The 25,998-nt window shown below is 37.3% G+C and overlaps 1 protein-coding gene across 24 annotated transcripts in view; it reads right to left on the bottom strand.

Moving 5' to 3' along the window:
- TCF4 (transcription factor 4) overlaps positions 1-25,998 on the bottom strand; it is a 334,112-nt gene that overhangs the window by 116,845 nt on the left and 191,269 nt on the right. For all 24 annotated transcript variants that reach the window (XM_014570220.3, XM_075932639.1, XM_014570224.3 and 21 more), the window contains 2 exons: positions 17,708-17,837; positions 17,226-17,275 (listed from right to left, as the gene is read on the bottom strand). In XM_014570220.3, the coding sequence (XP_014425706.1) occupies positions 17,226-17,275; positions 17,708-17,837 (180 nt within the window). The remainder of the gene's footprint in view (positions 1-17,225; positions 17,276-17,707; positions 17,838-25,998) is intronic.

Genomic DNA, 25,998 nt, shown 5'->3' with positions numbered 1-25,998 from the left:
GAATGCTTTCCTGTCTGTTTGAAAAAAATTGCAACACACTTTACCCCAAGTAACCAAGAGGTGATCATAAATATCCCTAAATAGCATTAAACAGATATGAGAGACATTAACACTTGCAGAATGCCAAAGTAGTATTAAAAAAAATTCTAACAGATGCTCCTAGGTCAAAAAGTGAAATGTGTGTTTCCTGAAAAAACACTCTCATCAGAATCATAAATGAACTGTGAGTAGAAAAATGAGGTGTCGCAGAGCAAAGTAGAGGATCTTTTTGGTGAAGAACTCTAACACACTACTGCCAAAGTGTGGTTGCAAAAGAGCCAAAATTAAATGGAAGTTTGTTGAAGACCAATATCCTTTGTAATCCGCAAGGTGGCAATGACAACAAATAAGGGCTGACTAACCCCAATCTACCATTGCAAGTCCAGCTTTCACTGGGAAAGATTGTATCACTGCAAACCAAAATACAAATCTAGGACCTGTCAGAGGAAGGGGGTTAACTCAGCCAAACTGGACCTGAACCAGACAATTTAACTTTGCGTCATCACTTTGTGGTTTACATTTGGCAGGGAAAAGATGTTCTCATCTGGAAACAGAGTCAAATCATGGGTAATATGCAAATTTGGTTGAAAGCACTAAAGTTATCTAAAGCCCCTTAAACAAATCTTTCTGTGAACAGATCTACTTCCCTCTTTAAGAATTTAGCTGCAGCATTAAAATGAGAACATAACACAGGAGTGGAGATTTGGAACTGAGTAGGTCTTTGAATACTCCTAAAACATCCCTATAAACAGTTTTATCATCTGCTCAGAATTCATCAAACACTAGAAACCTTTAAACCATTTCTGATTTATGACAAACAAAAACACAGCTCTGTGTGATATTAAAACACCCAGCCCTGGTCAATCTTTTCCTGAGCCAGCACAGAATTTTAGCCCTCCTTAATAACTCATTTGGGCCTGACAGGGGAGTGCCTCATGTCACTCAGCAGTGGCCCCCTGTGGCCAATTAAGGAGTTGTTGAAAATGACACTGGACCATAAGGGGAGGGAAAGGGGGCATGGTTAAAATTAAGAGAAATATGGGGTACAGCCATCTCAGAATTCCAGTAAGGCTGCAGGGGAAGCCTTACTATTAAAAAAATGAAGGAACATTCACTTTTTCATATTTTTTCATAATTTTAATAATCCTCTTATCGTGGCTCATTATGCCCCTGGAATCTTAAAACAAATATTTTACGTTACTGAAATTGATTTCTTTCCATTATGTAGAAATTTATTGCTAGATTGCCGCTAAGTGCTGACTTTTGTAACAACAAATAAAAACCAATGTCCCTCCCACAAAAAAGCAGAAGTAATTTTATTTGTTTGTGTTTTGTCTGGGTTTTTAAAAAGTCTTTATAAACCTACACACAGATATAGGGATACTGCTTATCTCAAGCATCAATAAAAATGCTTAGGGTGTTTTTTGTTCAGCTGTTGATTAAACCATCTGTTTGGAGTGGCAAACATTTTGTATTCTTTTCAAAATAAAAACATATAAAAGATACTGTAGGGCTAATATATTTTATGCCAAGAAAATTTCATGGATGCTTTGCTAGACATTTAAGCACATTAATAATTATTAGTGTAATTTGTGCTAGTTTTTTTTAAACTAATTTAATCATCCCGACAAAAAGTATTTCTGCATGTTTACCTTTTCAGTAAAAATGTAAGAATACTTTACAGCAAAAATAAATGGTCCTGTGATATTTAGAATTACATAGACTTTGCTAACAGACTTAAGTACGTGAGACTGGTGTTAGAGAACTTTATGGAATTATGTACTCTCTCATTAATGTGATTTTTTACCACATATGAATCTATTTGGTTTTTGGATGGAAACATTTTTTTTAAACAAATGACTCCTCAAAAACAGCATTCCTAAAACAAATGCCTGAATTCCCAAATACTGTTCAATAGGAATATTTAAAAGTATGTTATAAATGGAAGTTACTATGTTTAGTAAGCAATAAAAAGGAATAGTTTTCTTCTCTAAATGTCTTGTCCTAAAAATTATTCCACAAAGCACAAGTTCAAAGATAGGACTAAGTGCCAAATTCTTCCCACATTTACATTTATGCCGTCACCCTGGTGTCCTCTGATAGTACTGGGCATGAATGGGTGTAACAACAGGCAGAATACAACCTGAATTATGGATCTACAAATCTCATTTTCTTGTTTTTGTATATAAGCCATTTATTTTCTTTACAGCAGACATTCATTCATGTCCCATTCTAACAAAACAAAAGCAACAATCAGAAAACACAACATTGAAATGTCTTTACTGATCCTCTAAAAGGTTAATATTGGCAATACATACATTCCCAAATGGAGTTCACTGATTTCAATTGACATTTTGCATGATCAGGTTCATAGTGATATTTTTTGTTTCATGGAGAAATTTCACTAAGTTCAGGTTCAACACTACTTTCATTTTCATTATTAAAGTTGCAGTATATAAACATACTGGACCTAATGGCCATGTGTGTATGTACATACATATAAAAAAATCAATAATCAGTGCAATCAGGGGAGAGCAGCGCTTTTTGGATTGTTTTTGCATTGCATCATTTACTATTCATGCTGGAATTATGTTTGTATTGGAGCCTGCATATTACACCATATTCATGGGAAGTTTGTGCATATTCCTGGAGCTGAAACTTGATATGCAAAATTTCAGCTTAATGTATTTTACCCTACTTCATTAAGGTGTGAGTATGTATGGGTATACACACACACACACTTAGATATCCTCTGTAATCAATGACGAAAGCCTAGCATAGGTCCATGAGAAATACTTTGTTGTCCTCTGCACTACCTATATTACTCTGAAGAGGGAGTCTATGCTCAAGCAAAACAATGAAAACCACAATAACCACATGCCTGAGTTACCAGCTGCTAAGAATAGTTCTGAACTATTCATTACTGCTGTTTTGGGAGCAAACAGTTAAATATTTAGAACTGTATGGATTTTTCACTTCATTTTATTAGAAGTTAAAACATTTAAGACCCAGGCATAAAAAACAGGGTATTTATTTCAAACGCTATTCTATGCTATTTATTTAACACACACACACACACACACACACACACACACACACACACACACACACACACACACACACACACACACACAGTTTTATCAACAGCTTTATTGTAATGTGTTTGGGGGAAAAACAAAAAACAAACACAACACTTTGTGTCTAAAGAAATTCTTTATACTTTCCAATGCCACCATTTTCAGGATATCTTTTAGTTAACCCACTTGCAAGTTTACAGTAGATTCTGATTTAAATAATTTATTTGAAAAAAAAAGTTGAAAGAAATATTGCAAATCAAGAGAACTCTGAACAACAGGCATTCTACTAATTGAAAAAGTGCCTGTTTTAAATTAACATGCTAGAGATGTTCACGTGAAAAAAAGAAAGGGTTAAATTTTACCCTTGGATATATTGAGTAAAAATGTAAGAAAGGAGATAGGGCAGCACTGTGTTATGTGGTTCTGAATGACGAACATCCTCTCATGGTGCAGAGTGTACATACAGCGAGGTGCATAACATGGTCTCCTGATGATAGAGATTCTGAGAACAGAGAATGTGTCCACAAGCTGATAGGAGCAGCACAAGCTACTCGCCACCTGTAATGCTGTGTACACTGCTTTTTGGCAGGGAATCAAAACACCCATGATGCTCAGCAACACACCGCAGTGGTCTTGTCATCAGTCAGCTGTGGAGCTAGCTAAGCACATTTTGCCCCTCACTCCACCAACCCTCACTCACTATCTACAAAATTATACAAAAATATTCTAGCAAAGCTCCCAAAATTAGTTCCTCTTTCTTCTCCACCCATCACCTAACTTCTCCTATCCAGTCCCCCATTCTGCTTCCTTCCTTCTGAGCAGGGGCAGATGACTGTTTTGCGGGACCCCGGGCAGCGTCACTCCGCGGCCCCCCCCCCCCCCCTTTGCCACGGCGCATGCGCGGGGCTTTTTTAAGCGCAGGGCCCGGGGTGGCCACCCCGTTCGCCCTGCCCTATATCCGCCCCTGCTTCTGAGTGTTGTTAGCGCTGAGTTTTCCCTTCCTTTATGCTTATTTTATCCTTCTCTTCTTCATCTGTCTTCCATCTCTAATCTAATTGAAGATCAGTTGTGTCCCCAGCCAATCTCATCACCTTTTCTGATAGTCTACCAAATCCTTAGGATTTCAGCAAGTCTGGCATTCACTGTTAGGCCTGCTGCCATTTTCAACTAAAGTATTTCAGGGCTTCCCTGGGTCAGTGACAACCTAGAACACACTGAACACTTCTAACCCCAGGGAAGCCCGAGGCCACATGACATTTGAGCATGGCATTCAGCCCAGAAGACGCTGCCAGCAGTGATGATGCTGAGATCTCACCATACTGTTAATTTTGTGAGTTAGATTTCATCGTGGGCAGACCACTGGCAGCAGCAGAATCAATTGAACAGACAGGAAATACACTGATCTAAAATGATTTGAAAAATCAAATCCAAATTGGCTATTTGAAGCTAAGGTTTAAGACAATTCGTAAGATTGGCTTTTTAAAAACAGCTTACTCCTCCAATAATGTGTAATATTAGCATACGCTAAAATAAAATAAACAGGGAAAGCATAAATGCAAGGTCTCCTATTTCTCTGCTCCCCAGCTATCCTCAGCCAAGTTATTACAGTTAAATATTCTCTGTCCCATCTATTAACAGGTCTTTCCCATAAGAATCTCCCAAGACCAGACCTGGAAACTCCAGGTAATATCACTGTAGTATTTGCCTTATCTTGGATTTGGAATAAGGCAGAAGGTTCCCTATGGGACTGAGTCCTACACTCTTACTTGTCTGCCCAGCTAATGAGGTCGCAGCTGTTATGACTATAAGCACACTCAACATCATGTAAGAAATATGGCTCCACAACAAAAAGTGACATCCTTAAATACAATGAATAAAGAGGAGGGACAGTTTTATGGCTAAGAGTGGGACTCAAGAAATCTGGATTCACCTCCTGGCTCTGCCACAGACTTACTTTGTGTCGTTGGGCAAGTCATCGAAATTTTTCTATGCTGTTTTTCTCTATCAAAAGATGTGAGCTAATATTTGCTTTCCCCTACTTTTCATTTTGGCTGAAAACTCTTCAGGACATGTGTCTGTGCAGTATGTAGCACAATGGGATGCTGACCCTGGTAGGTTGACCACCTGGCAGGTTACAACTGTCGCCTCTCTTTTTTTCCCTACTTTTACAACTTTTATTTTTAAAAAAATGACTGGTCCTAATGGTACTGGAAATACTCATCAAAACATAACTAAAGAATCAATCTATGCCGTGATGCCTGACAATCTGCTGAGAGCCTGCAAGAATAAATTTAAGAGATATGATCTGGCCCCCATTCACCTCAGAGAAGGACCTGTGAATTCTAGACTCCTGCAAACATGGCATTTGGAATTTTTTTCATTTTGCAATTTTATTGCAGACAGGTGACCAACACAGTGGCCCTGCTCTGCTGGGTCTAGCTGGGTTTTTTTTGGTGTCTCTCCTGTTTTGTCCTCAAGGGGAAGCTAACGGGATTGCAGGTCTGCTCCTTGCACTGTCCCATGGAACCAGGAAGCCCTGCCACTGCAGACACTCTCTATAACTTCCCTCTTCAATGGATTTCAGGCTGTCTTTCTTCTCTGATGGACTCATACCAAGATAGCTATCCTAGTATTTCAAATTATTATAGCAAAACATTCTGGTGCATGCTCACAGACATTTGAAGAAGGGCCCATTGACTTATTTGGGGACCAAAAACCATCTTTACTAAAGAAACCCACTGAATTTTTCATTTGAAAGCTTGTGTATATACAAAATTTTGGAAGATTTTTATTAAATGGCAATACCGTAAATTAGAAAACTCTTCAAGCATCACACCACTGCATTCCTCAAATAATTAGGGAAACACTCACTGCATGTATATTTTGGATGTTGGGGTCTGCTTGACTGAGAAGTCAAAAGGGAAGTCAAAGCAGATTCCTTCTCCAAAGAAGCAATCAGCTGAGGAATTCATTACACAGTTGCAGGTGTTCAGGAACAGCTGTTTAAAAGCCAGTAGTTCTCAATACAACTCAGTGAAATCACAGAGGTGTTTTCTTTTGCCCAAGTTTTCATATTTGTCTAGTATACACCAAGATTCCTTTTTTGCTGTTACTGACAGGACATGCTATGTTAACATGATAGGGAAAAAATAAAGTGAGTCTTTTAAAAATAAGTTTTTGCATTTGGATCATATTGGCTTTGCTTCATTGGTATTTTCATTGATGCAGTTTAAGCTATGTCAGCAAAACATGATTCTATGATTGCCTTTAATAGAGTTTGCAAATGTAACAATCTCATTAAATACTTGTTTCCACTTCCACTGTCATTGTCTTTGCCACCAAAGCTTTTTGGTCCAAATGCTTTGGAGCACAATCCTTGTCACAAAGCCACTATGTTTTGTATATTTGTATATGTTTTGTATGTTATGTATATTAAAGGCAAGTCTCTTATTAAAAGAAATAGGCACTCATCAGCAATTCCTGTTCCATAAGGAAATGTGTTTCATAAAGACTTTCAAGAATGGTTAAAAGATTTGTTTTAACTGGTTACAAGACAGGAAATAAAGGGTAGGAATAAATGGTAAGTTTTCAGAATGGAGAGTGGTAACAAGTGGTGTCCTCCAAGGGTCTGTCCTCGGACCAATCCTGTTTAACCTATTTATAAATGATCTGGAGATAGGGGTAAACAGTGAGGTGGCAAAATTTGCAGATGATACTCAACCAAAATAAGAGACTGGGCAACAAAATGGCAATGAAATTTAATCTTGACAAATGTAAAGTAATGCATATTGGAAAAAATAATCCCAACGATACTTACAATATGATGGGGACTAACTTAGCTACAACTATTCAAGAGAGAGATCTTGGTGTCATTGTGGGTAGTTCTCTCAAAACATCCACTCAGAGTGCAGTGGCAGTCAAAAAAGCAAATGTTAGAAATCATTAAAAAGGATAGAGAATAAGACAGAGAATATGTTATTGCCTCTATATAAAACCATGGTACACTCACATCTTGACTACTGCATGCAGATATGGTCACCTCATCTCAAAAAAGATATATTGGCATTGAAAAAGATTCAGAAAAGGGCAACAAAAATTATTAGGGGTTTGGAATAGGTCCCATATGAAGAGAGATTAAAAAGACTTGGACTTTTCATCTTAAAAAAGATGAGACTAAGGGGAGGAGTATGATAAACTGGTGTGAAAAAGGTAAATAAGGAAAAAAGTAGGTAAGAATAAGGACAAGGAAATAAGGAAAAGTTATTTACTTGTTCCCATAATATAAGAACTAGGTGTCACCAAATGAAATTCATAGGTAGCAGATTTAAAACAAAAAAGAGGAAGTTTTTCTTCATGCAGTGCAGAGTCAACTTGTGGAACTCCTTGCCAGAGGATGGTATGTGAAAACTAGGACTTTACCAGGGATCAATAAAAGAGCTAGATACATTCACGGAGGTTAGGTCCATCAATGGCTATTAGCCAGGATGGGTAGAAATGGTGTCCCTAGCCTCAGTTTGTCTGGAAATAGATGACAAGAGAGGGATCCCTCTTGAGATTAGTCTCTTTGGGGCATCTGGCATTGGCCACTGTCACCAGACAAGATACTGGGCTAGATGGACCTTTGATCTGACCCAGGATCGCCATTGTTATGTTCTTAGCTAATGCTTTGTCCCAGCATGCCCACAGGGCTAAGATAATTAACTTTCATCTGGTGTATTATAAACGTAACTATTTTGTCAGTCAAGTTTAGATTGTACATTTGCTGGGACAGAGAATGCATCTTCCTTTGAATAAGGCAGAGGACCCTAGAAATGTCCGACACGGCCTATATTATAAAATAAGCAAGTAAACAATAATAAAAAAACACTAATGGCAGACAAATAGCCCTTCTTTCAAAACTGCATCTTCGGGAGCTAAGGTCTTTTCACTCCCAGTTTCCATGGGCAAAGTTGTGAGACTAAGGGTACGTCTAGACTACAGGCTTCTGTCGACAAAGAGCATCTAGACTACATTGAGTTCTGTCGACAAAGCAAGCTGCTTTGTCGACATGGTAGTGTAGACGCAAAGGACAGTTTACATGCAATAACACCTTCTGTCGACAGAAACTCTGTCGACAGAAGGCGTTATGCCTCGTAAAATGAGGTTTACCAGAGTCGACTAAACTGCTGAGTTCTGTCGACATTATGTCAACAGAACTCAGCGGTAGTGTGGACGCAGGTATAGTTTTGTCGACAAAAGTCCACTTTTGTCGACAAAACCCTGTAGTCTAGACACACCCTAAATGTGTGCAAAGGAAACTCAAAGTTGGATAAAATGGCAAATTGAGGAGTTGGGGAATCCCTAGTCGGTGAAGAGCTATTTATTTTATTTATTTTAGCCATTCCTATATCTTCCCTCCATGGTCCCCAGACAGGAGGCATAGTTAAAAAAAAAAAATCATTCCTCATCCTTATGTCCATCCTATCTTTGAGGGCATATTCCAGATTTTTATCTCCTTCACCCATGGAGATGGAAAGAACAGTATGGCACATTTTTCTCTCAACTTCCCAGTGAACAAGATAAGAGAAGTAAACAATACTAGATATACTCCATGGCTGCATCTAGACTGGCATGATTTTGTGCAAAATCTTGCCGCCTGTCTACACTGGCTGCAAGAATTTGCGCAAGAACACTGACTTTGTAATGTACAAAATCAGTGGTTCTTGTGCAAATATTCCGACGCTCCCGCTCAGGGATAAGTCCTTTTGCACAAATATTCTTGCGCAAGAGGGCCAGTGTAGACAGCCACCTTAATTTCTTGCGGAAGAAAGACAGATGGCTAAATGGCCATCGGAGCTTTCTTGCGCGAGACAGCGTCTACATTGGCACGGATGCTTTTGCGCAAAAGCAAATTTTTTGCGCAAGGGCACATGCCAGTATAGACGCTCTCTTGTGCAAATACTTTTAATGGAAAAACTTTTCCGTTAAAAGTATTTGCGCAAAATCATGCCAGTCTAGACGCAGCCCATGAGTGACCAAAATGGATAAAAGCTTCAGTTTACAGAGGAAAAAAACTGAAAATAAGGAGATAAAATACAGAAAAATCTGGAATATTTTGTATTGGAATGTGCTGGCTAATAAACTTTTATAGTAGATATAATCAAAGGTTTGCAAAACACTTTACATAGCTAGGTACTGTAATGATTTTTATTATGGTAGGACCTACATGCCTAAAGATATGGTTCCCTTTATACTAGGCATTATACAAGCACACAGTAAGAGATGCTTCTTGCCGCAAATTATTATAATCTAGATGGTCAAAGAAAGAACTAGTATTTATATAGGGGGAACAGAGCCACAAAAAGATTGTGACATGCCCAAATTAATACATCCTTCCAAGCAGTGAGAGGTACAGAATCTAGATCTCCTAATTACCGATATGCGTCGAGTGTAACATGTATGATTACTTGCCCTGTGGGCGGGTGGCGTATGTGTGCACCCGTTGCAAGGAGCTCCTGACCCTCAGAGACCAAGTTCGGGCTTTGGAGGACAGGGTGACTGAACTAGAGGAGCTAAGGGAGGTAAAAAGCTATGTTGATTAGACTTTCTGGGACACGGTAGTACTGTCCCACCTCCAGTCTGAGAGCCCCAGTGCTCTTAAGGAGGATGAAAGTCTCAAGGGAACAGAGCATTTAATGGGAGCAGAGGGAAACCATCCAAGTTGGGACCCTCCTCCCAGAGGATGTTGCGGTATCCTCTCGCACTGAGGATACCTCTGAGGGGGAGGGAATGCCAGTTAGGAAGAGGCAGGTGTTAGTAGTGGGTGATTCGATCGTTAGAAACATAGATAGTTGGGTTTGTGATGACTGGGAGAACCGCATGGTCACTTGCCTGCCTGGTGCGAAGGTTGCGGATCTCTTGAGGCATCTAGATAGACTGAGTAGTGCTGGGGAGGAGCCGGTGGTCGTGGTACATGTAGGTACCAATGACGTAGGGAAGGGTAGGAGAGATGTCCTGGAGGCCAAATTTAGGCTGCTAGGAAAGAGACTGAAATCCAGGACCTCTATGGTGGCATTCTCGGAAATGCTTCCAGTTCCACGCGCAGGGCCAGGTAGGCAGGCAGAACTTCAGAGTCTCAATGTGTGGATGAGATGGTGTAGGGAAGAGGGGTTTGGATTTATTAGGAACTGGGGACACTTTTGGGAGAGGGGGAGCCTATACAGGAAGGATGGGCTCCACCTAAACCAGGGTGGAACCAGACTGCTGGCACTAAACATTAAAAAGGCCGTAGAGCAGTTTTTAAACTAAGAGATGGGGGAAAGCCAATTGGTGCAGAGATGCACGTAAATCAGAAGGAGACTTCTCCTAGAGGAGAATCCATTGGTAGAGATTCTCTAAGCTGTAGTCAGAAAGAGAGGAGGGAAGAGGGCAAACCATGGGCCAGAGCAGACAAACAACCGCATACAAAGGAATCCAATGCATCAGGGAAGGGCAGACAAATAACCAGTGGTAAATTTCTAAAGTGCTTGTACACAAATGCTAGGAGTCTGACTAATAAGATGGGTGAACTAGAATACCTCATATTAAATGAGGAGATTGACATAATGGGCATCACTGAAACCTGGTGGAATGAGGAAAATCTGTGGGACACAATCATACCGGGATATAAAATATATAGAAAGGATAGAGCAGGCCGGGTGGGTGGCAGAGTGGCACTGTATGTGAAAGATAATGTAGAATCAAATGAACTAAAAATATTAAGTGAATCAACATGTTCAATAGAATCACTATGGATAGTAATTCCATGCTCCAATAATAAGAAATTAGCAGTAGGGATATATTACCGACCACCTGACCAGGACAGCGATACTGACATTGAAATGCTGAGGGAGATTAGAGAGGCTACCAAAATAAAGAACTCTATAATAATAGGGGATTTTAATTACCCCCATATTGACTAGATACATGTCACCTCAGGAAGAGAAGCAGAGATAAAATTTCTCAATGGCTTAAATGACTGCTTCTTGGAGCAGCTAGTGCAGGAACCCACAAGGGGAGGGGCAATTCTCGATTTAGTCCTGAGTGGAGTGCAGGATCAGGTCCAGGATATAACCATTACCGGACCGCTTGGGAATAGTGACCATAATATAACAACATTCAACATTCCTGTGGTGGGAAGAACACCTCAGCAGTCCAGCACCCTGGCATTTAATTTCAAAAAGGGGAATTACACAAAAATGAGGAGGTTAGTTAAACAGAAATTAAAAGGCACAGTGACTAGAGCCAAATCCCTGAAAGCTTCATGGAAACTTTTTAAAGACACCATAATAGAGGCCCAACTTAAATGTATACCCCAAATTAAAAAACATAGCAAGAGACCTAAAAAAGAGTCACCGTGTCTTAACCACCATGTAAAAGAAGCAGTGAGGGACAAAAAGGTATCTTTTAAGAAGTGGAAGTCCAATCCTAGTGAGATAAATAGAAAGGAACATAAACACTGTCAAATCAAGTGTAAAAATGTAATAAGAAAAGCAAAAAAAGATTTTGAGGAACAGCTAGCCAAAAACTCAAAAAGAAATAACAAAATGTTTTTTAAGTACATTAGAAGCAGGAAGCCTGCTAAAAAATCTGTGGGTCCCCTAGATGCTCGAGCTATCCTTTTAGAGGATACCTTTTAGAGGATACCTATCCTTTAAATCGGCTTCCGTACCTGATGACTGGAAGGTAGCCAACATGACACCAATATTTAAAAAGGGCTCTAGAGGCGATCCTGGCAATTACAGACTGGTAAGTCTAACTTCAGTACCGGGCAAATTAGTCGAAACAATAGTAAAGAATAAAATTGTGAAGCATGTAGAAGAACATAATTTATTGGACAAAAGTCAACATGGTTTCTTTAAAGGGAAATCCTGTCTTACTAATCTGTTAGAGTTCTTTGAAGGGGTTAACAAACATGCGGACAAGGGGGATCCAGTAGATATAGTATACTTGGATTTTCAGAGAGCCTTTGACAAGCTCCCTCACCAAAGGCTCTTGTGTAAATTACATGGCCATGGGAAAAGAGGGAAGGTCCTTCCTTGGATTGAGAACTGGTTAAAAGACAGGAAACAAAGGGTAGGAATAAATGGTAAATTTTCAGATTGGAGAGGGGTGACTAGTGGTGTACCCCAAGGGTCAGTCCTGGGACCAATCCTTTTCAACTTATTCATAAATGATTTGGAGAAAGGGGTAAGGAGTGAGGTAGTAAAGTTTGCAGATGATACCAAACTGTTTAGGATAGTCAAGACAGAAGCAGACTGTGAGGGACTCCAAGAAGATCTCACCAAACTGAGTGATTGGGCAACAAATTGGCAAATGAAATTTAATGTGGATAAGTGTAAAGTAATGCACATCGGGAAAAATAACCCCAACTATACGTACAGTATGATAGGGGATAATTTGGCTATGACAAATCAGGAAAGAGATCTTGGAGTTATCGTGGACAGTTCTCTGAAAACTTCCACACAGTGTGCAGCGGCGGTCAAAAAGGCAAATAGGATGCTAGGAATTATTAAGAAAGGGATAGAAAATAAGACCCAGAATATCTTACTGCCCCTGTATAAAACTATGGTACGCCCACATCTTGAATACTGTGTACAGATGTGGTCTCCTCACCTCAAAAAAGATATTTTGGCCTTGGAAAGGGTTCAGAAAAGGGCAATTAAAATGATTAGGGGTTTGGAACGGGTCCCGTATGAGGAGAGGTTAAAGCAACTGGGACTTTTCAGTTTAGAAAAGAGGAGACTGAGGGAGGATATGATAGAGGTCTATAAAATCATGAGTGGTGTGGAGAGGGAAATAAAGAAAAGTTATTTATTAGTTCCCTAAATAGAAGAACTAGAGGACACCAAATGAAATTAATGGGTAGCAGGTTTAAAACTAATAAAAGAAAGTTCTTCTTTACACAGCGTGTAGTCAACCTGTGGAACTCCTTGCCAGAGGAGGCTGTGAAGGCTAGGACTATCATAGAGTTTAAAGAGAAGCTAGATAATTTCATGGAGGTTAGGTCCATAAAAGGCTATTAGCCAGGGGATCCTTAGTGTCCTTGGCCTCTGTTTGTCAGAGGCTGGAGAGGGATGGCAGGATACGAATCGCTTGATCATTGTCTTCGGTCCACCCTCTCTGGGGTACCTGGTGCTGGCCACTGTCGGTAGACAGGATACTGGGCTAGATGGACCTTTGGTCTGACCCAGTACGGCCGTTCTTATGTTCTTATAAACATGTAAAAAACAAATCCAGATTTGAAATTTGAAACTGGCATGAGTTCCTGAAACGATGAAAACAGAAGAAACCAAAAAAGGCAATGTGATTGTGTTGGGGAAAGATATTTTGTACATGCTCTATGAAACCGCACACAGATTTACCTAGGAAGACTCATTAGGTAACATATAAGTACAGAATCTGTTGGTATGAAATAATGTTCTGAGACTTATATCCTTATTTAAATCCACTACTTTGGGTTCAAACGTGTTATTCTACTCCAAGTTAAAAGTTTGTCGTCTTCTTGTAACAAAAGGTATGTACAGCCCCCAACAGTGGCTGCACTATAGAAGGAAAAGTGCTAATAAAGTGCTTTGAGATCATAAGATGAAAAGTGTCATTCATTCATGCATTCACTCATTCATTCAGCCAGCCAGCCAGATTGGAGATTGCTGTGTAGGCCAGACTTATGTTTTCTTTCCCCCACAGTCATTGCAGTGTTTCTGAATAAAGACGAGGCAGATCATGCACTGTTTGGAATGCACCTTGTCACAATAGAGTGAATTTTCAAAGATGACATTTCAGCCTTAACTCTGAACTTGCTGACTTTCTGTTTAACTCAGACCCTGATATTATTTGACCTCTGATTATTTTTACTGTTTAATTGTCTTTGCTTTCAAAATCAGCCATCATTTTTTGTAAAAGCAAGAGACAACATATTTTTTACAATTGTATAAGAGCATTTACATATTCAACCAGCAGACACTGCTCCTCAAAATCCTTTATAAACCATTGTATAAATAATATTGAGACCAATTTAATGCAAATAATTTAATAGAAAGAAAAATAATATTTTTATCCTATCAGCTAAGCCCAATGCAATCTATTTAGTCAATTTAGTCTACATGTTGCAAGATATATCAATATATATGTATATACACACACATATATATACATACTCTGATCCTTTTAAAAGATGCTTTATTGTTTTAGAGATAACAATGGTACAATCTAAATCTATGAAGTTTGCAAATGATTTCTCATGTTACATATTAAGGTATATCACAAAGCCAAAGTTATATTTATACAAATACACATATTCTATGCATCTCTAAGAATCTTTGTTATATTCTTGTCACTGGATATTTACATTTAATTTATCACATTTTCTGATTAGGTAACAAACAATACAATGAAAGTATTTGGGAAAAATAAGTGAGTATTTATGGATTTGGTTTTATTTACTGTATATGTAGGGAAAGACAATTTCAAATTTCAAAAATTCAAAGAGTACAATTTGCCTTAAGAATTATTTGGTCTACAAATTTTGTTTAAAAAAACAAATTTGATAAGTGCTTAAAAAGTTAATTAATTCAATAGATGTAAAATAGATTTGTTTAAAAAGAAATCTGTAAACAAGGAAGAGGTCTGATAACATTGTGCAAAAAAGTCAAAATGCTTTTGGTTCATGTGAATTCAGAATCTGCTCGAAGCAAACTTCACTACAGACTTATAGGTGAAGGTAAAAATTCCTACCAGAAACACCTACCAACCTTATTTACACAATAGGACTAGACCACAGACACCATCATAACAAAACTCTTTCCTTATAACAAATATACAACAGTAAGAGTGTTTGTCCTAATGTGGTCAGCTGTCTACAGGGAAATATTTTTAATTCTTAAGAAATTATGGAAAATCATTGTATGACAATGATTAAGGAAATAGGAAACATGCATTATAGCACACAAATAGACTGTATCAGAAAAAAAAAATCGGTAAAATTCCAAATCCTGGTAAAAGCTAATAATTAATTTTAAATATCAGATAGAAAACAGCACTGCTTCCTTAAGGATCTGTGCCTTGCGGCACATATGTGGCTTTTATAGCACAATGCTATTCTGCCATTCCAGAATATTCAACAGTACATTCTACTGTATTTAATATTATCCATATTATGTACTGGCTTGCTTCAAAATGTAAACAGCTGTGAGGAATATATCATCTGAAGTTGTCATATAAGCTATTAAAAGCTAAAGTTTCATCTAAATTAAATCCACAGCTAACTTCAAGCATAAAAGCACTCATAAAAACCTTTGGGGGGCTATTAAGTATTTCTGTAAAGAGACCGTAAAAACACGTAGCTAAGTAAAGTTTAAAAATAGGTATGGTGCCTTTTTAGCTTAAAAAAAAGTCTTTTACTAAAAACTTCTGTTTTCACAATTACCATATTTCAACAATAAAAAAATACATATTAATATATATCCAATATCACAAAAAACACAGTAATTGGCACATTTAAATGAACTGTATGTAGCATTCTAGCCATGTTGGTCCCGGGATATTAGAAAGACAAAGTGGGAGGTATTATGTTTTATTGCACCAACTACTGTTGGCAAAAGAGAGACGCTTTCAGATTTACACAGAGCCCTTCTAAGCTTGTCTCTCTCACCACCAGAATTGGGTCCAGTGAAAGATGTTATTACCTCAGCTCCTGCACCACTCCCATTTGATTAGTGATATACATATGCCTATCCTTTTCACCTTTATAAGATGAGACTACAGTCTCTCATTCAGAGGAGTAAATGAGCCTCTTTAAAATACGCTATTTTGTAAACTTCAATTTTAATTGGGTTTACACCAAAAAAAAATCCATCTCATGTTAATTTGTTCATATATTCTACTAGACTGATTACCACTTTACTCTTCCTAATACACACATTTACAGGTCATGCAAATATGATTATCACACGTGGAAAAGTTGTCCATATTTCCATGTAAAAGATATTTGATTATATCTATTGATTTGAAAAACTGTCCAATATGTTTTTAGCACAAATGTAATGTTACAGCTACATATATATATATAATAGTGCAGCATAAGGAAATCTAATAGGAAGGTGCAGAAAAGAATGTCATTCTTAGTCACACTAAAACTTAGAAACTATACTTACTGTAATACTGTATCATCTCTATTAAGGCTATTTATAAATTTACAATACATTACATTCAGATAAATATTTTTACAAACTATAACATACACTTGTTAAGCTTCCTTGGTAAAAATAAAAAGAAAGCGAAGAAGAAATCTATCAAATGTTGGTAGAACAGAAAAATCAAATTAAAAGCTATTTGGATCTCATATAAAGGATTACGTACAGCTGATTTTAACTGCCTATGAGACACATTTAAAGGTAAGATTTGAAAAAAATATATTTATTTAGTTGAGATAGTATCAATACTTCTTCCCACAAAAAATTAATCAAAGCTATTTTCTACAAGTATATAACATATTTGGAGCAGGGGAAGAGTGGCAAACTGGGTAATTATTGACTATATCTTTATTTATTAAATAACCCATAATTCTTTTGGCAACAGCTGGATTCCACTGGTTGACACCTGGTATCACACATGCAGACAGCAACTGATGCAGTTACTTTTATAGCTCTAATTCAGGTATCTCAGAAAATAAAGATGTTCTCCCTGTATTCTGGGCTTAGACCCATGTAAATTTCTCATAAATCCTTTCCACAAATCTCTTTTAACATGCAAATCCATAAATCATCATAATACTGACAAAGAAGTTAACCAACACGTGAAACTAATGCTCATTCTATCCAGAGCCATGTACAGGTAAAACTACCCAAACCTGAGGCATCTTTCCAGAGCTCTCTTTGGCTGAAAATCAACATGACCAAGACACATTTGTCCTCGTGGTGTAATTAATCACGTCTAAAAATCTTGTCACTTGACCAAACTTTGATTATCCTTACCTTGTCTACAGTCTTTATTGATAACTCTATCCACTTGGAATTGGGTTCATTTGTAATCTTTTAGATCAAATAAAGCAAAAGAAAACACAAAAAAGCTTAGCAGGCAAGCAATACTTACTGATGATGGTAAACCTGGTGGAACTTTTCGAACTTTCTTTGTTTGTACTTCTGCAAAAAGATAGAATGCCACTGTAAGAGGTGTTTACTTTGAAATTTGCTGAACAACCACCTTCCTTATATTTCTTACAGCTTTAGTCTAGACTTTTAGCATTTTAGTAAAATAAAATGCATACTATTGCTACTTATTCAGATCAGGAAGACTGGTTATGTAAAGTTGAGGAAAACAGTGAATGTGAAGATTTGGAGCTTTAGATAATTTGCTCCCTCTTTACATGGTTTTGTTATTAAAAAGGATGCTTGTGTGTGTGCAACCAAGGGAAAGCAAAGAATCAGCTAACATTAAAAAACCTACTTGTATTGCCAGCCGGAATTAGAAGCATGCTCTGTCGCTTACTTTTACTATAAAATATTGTTCAATAAAATGCAACTTCATTTGTTATTTTTAAATGGAAAGAAAAACTTCAAGACAAAATAACTCACCCATAGAGGTACTGTGAAGAGGCCTCCTTCGGGGGTTATTGCTAGAATACTGATAGTACTGAGAGCCAGGTTTCGTGGGTGAAAGAGCTCCTGGGTTGCCAATATCCATGTCACCTCCAAGGAGACTTTGCTAAAAGATTTTAAAAATACATATTGTGAAATCTCTCTCTCTCTCTCTGCGATTAACCATTTCTTAATGCTTAAAATAACACTGTAAAAAACCTGCATAAGGCAAACTAAAATACTATTTTAGAGCCTCCACGATTTGAAGTACACAGTACTAAACATTTCCAGTTTAGGGTCTTTCCCTTTGCTATGGATGCTTTATAGAGTAGATTTTTAAAAAAAATCCTAACATTTCTTACAATTAAAGGAGACTTACGCCTTTTATGCAAATACAATCATTGTTTAGCATCAACTTTTGAAGCCACATTGAAGAAGTATATTTGAGTACTATTTATTTTCTTCACAGCAAACAAAATGTGTCTGTATACATACTTTTGGTAACCACAAGCCTTTATCCCATTCCTAATATTGTGGTTCAATGTATAATGAAATAGCTACACTAACTATCTGCATATAGAAAAGATTTTTGTGTCCTAAATGAAATATACAAAGTAGGTATCATACAAAATACACACGCCAAGTACATAATATTTGATTAAGATGTGAAAATACAATTATACAGCACTGAAAATCCTGGTTAATATGCTAAGTTATTGAAAAAAAAAAAACCCAAAACATCTAAGACTATTGGAGAGCAACAGCAGCAAAAGACTTTTAAGTATATCCAGTTTATGTTTGAATTATAACTAACAAAGATGCACACCCACAAATGCAAAATTTAGTCATGAAAGGACTCTTGGTTTCTATGAAAAAGCAGGAAACAGTATCTGACCACAATAAAAGAAAAATTTTAATCTGTAAGAGAGTATGAAAGAAGAACAATTTTCTAAGAGTAAGACTCTATTTGCTATAAGCTACATTGAAACTTACCCATAATATATAAATCCCCTGATTATACTCTGCATTGAACACATTGTTCTTTTAATTATTCTGATATGCAATAAAACAGGTGTAGATACTACCATTTATATTAAGAACAAATTTACCATTTAATAAAGAAATTTTAAAATTAAGTACCAAAAATCTAACTTTATCGTTACTTGTAATCAACTTTTACTGACTGAACTAATTACTGTACTTGATAAAGTACAGAATGTGTTTTCCCTAATCTAAATTCTAATCACCATGTCACTCACAACAGACTTAGTAATGCTTCACTAACACACTATTCACATGCAAAATACTCTAAATAGGCCAATTATGACTCTGCCCCTGTTCCCTGGTTAACCCGCTGAGAACTGAAAAATTTCACAAGGCAGTCACCAACTAAAACAAAGGCTCCTTGTTTTAAATTAAGACAGTCTTTTTCATTCCTAAATAGCTCAACAAAGTGGCATGTCTTCTAATGAAAGCAGTTGGTCAAATATGACCCATGAGCTGGAAAATCAGAAATTAAAACATTCTTATTCACTGACTATACTTCTAGAAACATCCAAAGCTAACTTTTGATTCTATAAAACTATCTTACTTTTATTCCAGATAAGCAATGTGTAAATAACTAATAGGTTATCAACAAAAAGTAATCCTTGATTGATTCTCTTTTAGGGCTTTTTACATAATGTGCTGTCTAGCATTTGGCTTTATAGAAATTCCAAAAGGGTGTAATTTTATTTTCACGGATTTTAAAAATGTGAGAATGTTAGTCACAACTTTCTTGTTGCTAATATCTTTAAATTTAGCAAATATTTAATATACACCTGTGGTGACTATGTTCTTTTTAATATACACCTGCAGTAACAATATTTGCAAGTGAGTCACATAATGGCAAAGAAATACATACAAAACTCCCTGAAAAAGTTATCAACTCATTCTGAATATACTATTGAAATAAACATAATTTTATTGAATGTCTTTTATTGAATAATTCATTCAATGTATGAAAGCCTGCTAGCCACAAAAATCCTACTCAACCATATATATATATATATTTTTATCAAACATACATTTTTCACATAAAGACAGACCAGTTCATCTGTACCTGGACTAATCATATGTCTAGTGGTCTTAAAGATTTAGCTCTCTACATCCATCCTACTTGGTGTAATATGATTTTTTTAAATATACATAGAAATGGAGTTTACATTCTTGTACAAATAACATGAATCTTGGTTAATTTAATATAATTTTCCACACATTTTGTTGTTCTATTCATTAAATGCCTGGAAAAACTGTGATTTCTACACAGAAAAAAACAGACAACAATACTGGAAATAAGCATGATAAGAATCTTAAAAGCATCCCATGTTTTTTGTTTAGCTATTGCTTAATTTTCTTTGTCTCTAGGGGTTTTTTTTATAATAATTACTAATTCCTTGATAACAAACGCTTGATGACATAAATCTACAAAGTTAGATAATAATATGTCGATTACATATAAAGCAACATTCTGGTACTTTGGACACTTGTGAACGGAAATATGCAAAAATTTAAGAAAGACTGCAAGAAAGGACTTCCAACATTATGATACCATTTTGCTTCCTTGTACGGTTTGTTCGTTCAAGGAGTCGATGTATATATTCTTGATATATTAATGTGCATTACCTTTGCATGTACACATGGTCACAATTAATCCTACATATTTTACTGTAATTTCAGTATTTGCTGAAAAAGCATTGCTGTCTCTTAATAAACTTTTATCATAATCACAAAGACCAAATTCTTCTTTTTTTAAACCTTCGTTGTTCACTGGGACAACAAAGTCATTCTTCAAGGCAACAAAACCATGTATTTCTGTCCAATTAAGGAGCCCTCCCTAAATACTCCCCCTTGGAAAACTGAGATAAATTATGTATATGTATATGTACTTATTCTGTGATGCAGGTAGCAAGTAGCACAATGGGCATTTATTATTGTTCAGCCTACATGCCGCATTATTAATGGCCTGCAACAAATAGAAAAGATAAAATGTTTACAAACCCGTGACACCAGAGATTACATAGCATTTAAGGCTCTTTGTCCATATTTGATCTTAAAGTGTATGAATTATTAGACGTCTGAAATACGTATTTGCCATTAAGAAATGATGCCTTGCAAGTTAAATGTTATAGCTGCTAAACTCCTCTCCTCATTTTAGACAGGGTTAAAATGGTTGCATGTTTTTCATTTAGCGCAATCTAATGTTCTGATGTTATCTTTGTGTCCCACCAGCATGCTACCCAGGAAACACAGGAAACAAGATGTTGCATATTTTGAAGCTAAACTATATAAACCTTACAGACATATTCTTGCAATTTAGCATACTCTGTGCAAATCCCAGCCCTCTGTACTGTATAGTTTGTAGTGTACATTGTATTCTCAAAGACAAAGAACATAACGTAAGAATTTTCCAGTCAGATTTCAAAGTTTGAGTTAAAAAACAAATCAGAGAAGAAAAGCAATCTCAACACAGCAAGATCCATTACCAGATTCAGACATCCAGCAGTTTTTTGTCAATTTGGATGCTTTGTTTGTTTGTTTGTGTTTGTTTATTTGTTAGTTAGTTACCTGGAACTCAGTCTCTGTTTCTAACACACCCTCAACCCTGTCTTCTTTTAATTTTAGCCGGGAAACCTTCACTTAATTCAGTAAATGAAACCACATATTGAGGGTTATTTAAAAAAAACCCAAACCACCCCACTGTATTTATCAAAATGATTAATACCTGAGTGGTAGTTTAAAACAAAAAAAAACTGGACTGTTTTCATCAAAATCTGAAACTTTGCTTTTTAAATCAAAATGATTTTTGCAACCAAGTAATTGTTACACTTCAATCATTTTTTAAAATATGAGTGAAAAGTAGATTTCTGTAACTATTATTTTTACCCCTTAATTATAGATATGAGTGAGATTAGAATAGGATGAGTGCTGCCTTCTATTAGTATATAATTGATTCAGATGAAAGGAAAATGACCTTGAATGTTGTAATCTGGGTGTGGGGTGGAGGAGAAAACCCTCCACAGGTTAGGAGGAAATATGTACAAAAAGGTACTTTGCTGGATTTACCATGGATTCTGTTTTTTTCATTCCCCATTACATGATGACCAGATATCAAACACGACGACATCATGGGGGGATGTTTTAGAACAAAGAAAAACAGTTTTCAATGAAACCAGATTAAGCTCCTTTTCTGAACTATTGCCAAATGCTTGAGTGTTGAATCCATGTTGGAGCATTCTAGTGCTTGCACAGCTGCAATTCTATTCTACGATCACAAACCTACATGATGTATAGTGACTGGGGCCCACATATTCCCACAGGAAGCAAAAGGGCCTATGGGTTCAAAGAAGCATCAGGAGGGATTGCGTGGAGGGGAAAGGTGACGGCACTGTAGCATTCTTTCTTGTCATGTGGTTGCACAAGAACCTCCGCACTACTTATGGTGCTGCCATGTGGCACTTAGGATCCTGTCGGTTGGCCAACAAAGAGATGGGGATAGGAATTCAGTATGTTATGCTCTTCAGGAAAATAAGCATAGTGCAGAGATCAAATGCATTATGCAATTCTGTTCTGAGCAGCACAACAGGTATTCCCACACAGAGCATAAAGAACTATCTCTGCAGCACGGAAAGCTTTGTGAAAAATATTATTGTAGCTGGGAATGGGCGGCGAAGAGGAGTTCAGAGCAGTGTTTAGCTTCAATGGAACCCTGGGCCCATAGGACCCTCCTAAGCATTTCTTGTAGATCACCAAGAAACCTTATACAATAGTATGGGACCTCCTCTTCCAAGCAGCTTCTGGCTTGCCTCTCCTTGCCGATGCATATGACAAGAAGGGAAACACAGACAAATCTGTGTAGCAAACTGACTTTGTCCAGATAAACAAGGCTGAAGGCTGAGCTTACTGTGAGTATAAAATGCTGAACTACTACTGGTGTGTGTGTGTGTGTGTGTGTGTGTGTGTGTGTGTGTGTGCGCGCGCGCGCGCGTATGTGTGTGTGCACGCACTAGAAGATTTACCTGGCATTGCTCAGGTCCTTAATTAACTTTTGTTTTGTGGAAAATAAAATGAAAATGTACATGCTTCATACGCTTTACCGCAGCAGCTTGAGGCCAGATGCGTAGTGCCATTCTATGGCCGCTGCAGCACCAGCAGGCACAGCATGCATGCCCAGCTGGAGGATGGACAGACAGACACTCTCTGCAATATATAGTAGATCGCTGTCCTGTTCTCCACTCCTACCCTCTGCTCCCGCAATGAAGTTATATCTGTACAGGTCCCCATCACTGGCCCCTTGCTGCCCCCCTGTGATCATTATGCAGAATAACTGACCCTGCTTTCCATCCCATATCCCATTCCAAGCACATCCCATTTTCCTGGCAGAACCAAATCCTTACCTTGCTTTACGTAATAACAAGAGGAAGCTGTATATCAGCTGTATACCGTTTGTTCTTGTACAGAAACACACACAGGCTACGTCTAGACTGGCATGATTTTCCGCAAATGCTTATAACGGAAAAGTTTTTCCGTTAAAAGCATTTGCGGAAAAGAGAGTCTAGATTGGCACGGACGCTTTTCCGCAAAAGCACTTTTTGCGGAAAAGCATCCATGCCAGTCTAGACGCGGTTTTGCGTAAGAAAGCCCCGATCACCATTTTCGCGATCGGGGCTTTTTTGCGCAAAACTATACCACGTTGTCTACACATGCAAAAGCATTTGCGCAAGAGGGCTTTTGCCCGAACGGGAGCAGCATAGTATTTCCGCAAGAACACTGAGAATCTTACATGAGATCGTCAGTGTTTTTGCGGAAATTCAAGCGGCCAGTGTAGACAGCTGGCAAGTTTTTCCGCAAAAGCACTTGCTTTGGCGGAAAAGCTTGCCAGTCTAGACGCAGCCACACATTCTTAAATACATAGTAGATAATACACACACACACACACACACACACTTACTTCATTATAATGCTTGCAAATCATGCATCACTTTAAACTAATAAGTTCATTTCATCATATATATTATAAGAATTAGAGGAAATCACTTTCTTCCTGTAGAAAGAAAACTTACTATTTTTTCATAACCCTTTCCACACTCTGTGATGTAAAAGCCTTTAGGAAGAGTGATCGATCTGCCTAGGTTTAGGAGGAGGAAATGAAAGTTTGTACTTTCACCTTGTTTGCCCTTTGTCACATTCTTACTTTAGACTATGGACTCAATTTGCACGTTCTGAAGTGCTGCCTCCACTACTGTACTAATCCCACTTTGCCAGCCAGCGAGGCCAAGTAGCACAAGATCATAGCCACACCTCCTCCATACACTTTTCCATGTGACTTGATCCCTGAAGGAGAAAGGCTCAGCTCCTTGTAGATGCACCACAAAGAACATTATTATGCACACAATAACGGACAGAGAACAATCTAATTGCTATAGATTGCTTATACACCATGAGGCAGTATATTATGTTTAATTATGAATTTTCAGGGAACCAAAAGCAAGGAGAGAACAGTGCTGTGATTCTCCTTTACATGAAAAAATTAGTTTTCAGAACTTTCCCACCCCACAATCTCAATCAATGGAATTTGTCTCCTAAGTGCCTAAATCTTTTAAATCGGTTAAGCTGATTGCAATCATGCCCAAACACCTTTGAAATTCTGAGATTTTGTTTGTTACAAACTTGCAACCTAGTCAACCTGAATGTGTCAAAACCACACGCTGGTTGAATAGGAGTGTTGATCTCTGTCTCATCTTCTGTGATTTTATTTCCACAGCATTCTAGCATTTTGAGATAAACTGTAGCCCAATCACTTTCCCATATGTAGCTCTGAGATAAAAATCTGAATCGTACATTTTAAATGGCGGAGGAAGAGATCTCCGAATTGTTTCATCATCCAGGGTTCTGCCTCTTCTTCCTGTTCTGAACTATATTTATGAACTTTTGATTTGGTAACAATTGTGTTGGCTAAGCTATAAAGGCATTCCATACATTCTCTGAATTGTTTCTCAGTTATCTCCCTCTGTGGTTTCAGTTCTTTGTTAATTATATTATTAAACCAGATTTCCACTGAGACGCTGACGGTGTCATCTACCCATAATCTGCCAAGTCCCTTCAAAAGCTTCTTCAATGACTTTTGAAAGTTTAGCACCTCTTTGTAGAGCTCTCTGTTGTGTAAAATATGCATGCTATGTTTTTATCAAAAGTCCTCATGCTTAGTGCAAATATCAACATACTCATGGTGGCTGAATAGGCAAATATAGAACCAATTTATTGAATTCCACCAAATGTATTTGTGAAGCAGAGATGTCCATTTTCCTTTTCATATAACAAACCATAACTCTGAAAGTATTTGAGGAAAAATGTTGAACTTCCACTGAATGCTTTGACTTTTCTCAAAGAGTTTATATTGTTTCTTGCACACTCATTAGCCAGAAGTTAGGTTAATTACACCTGAGAAGCACCTCATATTTTTCTCCCTTAATTCTTTGTTATAATTTTATCTCCATTGTTAAATGGTATAGAACATTCTACATTTTTTTCAAATATTGGCTTGTATCTTTGTAGGAATATTGTAGCTATTACAAGAGAATTTCTCAGCCCTTGTACATCAATGTCCCTGATGTTGATTCTTAGAGAGCTTGTCTCCACTATGCCAGGGATCGATGCTGCAGCAATTGATCCACCAGCTGATTTTCTCTGTCTGTTTATATGCAATAAATCAATCTCTGAGCGCTCTCCCATCAATGCCCTTACTTCAGAAGGACGAGAAGAGAAGCCGACATTGACAGAAGAGCAGTCTCCGCCAGATGCCGCAGTAAGTACAATGACTTTTTTTATGCTACTTGCATAGCTGAAGTCATGTAGATTAGATCGAAGGTGGTAGTTAGTGTATATAAGTTCTTTTTTTTATAATTATTCCATTCCTCCCTCCCCCCGCTATTTCCTCACTTGCATTTCTTAGGGTGAGATCTCTGCATTTACTTCTCTCTGGTGGAACATATAAGTAGGGGGAAGTGCTTTGATCATTTCTTCAAAAAAAAATTTTTTTGTGCATTTTGAGATTCAAATAATGTTATTCTGATAAAATAAATTAGAAACTTTCAAAGATCAATTATCCGCCTTTCTTTTGATTATACAGAATAACCATAGATTGATCATTTTCATTTTGGGGGGTCTCAAAAATGAAACATAATATCTGATGTTTTGAATGAAACTGATGTACAGACAGGAATACAGTTTTAAATTATATCACAGCATCT

Source organism: Pelodiscus sinensis, chromosome 6 (assembly GCF_049634645.1).
Source record: "Pelodiscus sinensis isolate JC-2024 chromosome 6, ASM4963464v1, whole genome shotgun sequence".
In the NCBI taxonomy this organism is placed as follows: Eukaryota; Metazoa; Chordata; order Testudines; family Trionychidae; genus Pelodiscus; species Pelodiscus sinensis.
This window is presented reverse-complemented; position numbering and strand designations above follow the sequence as displayed.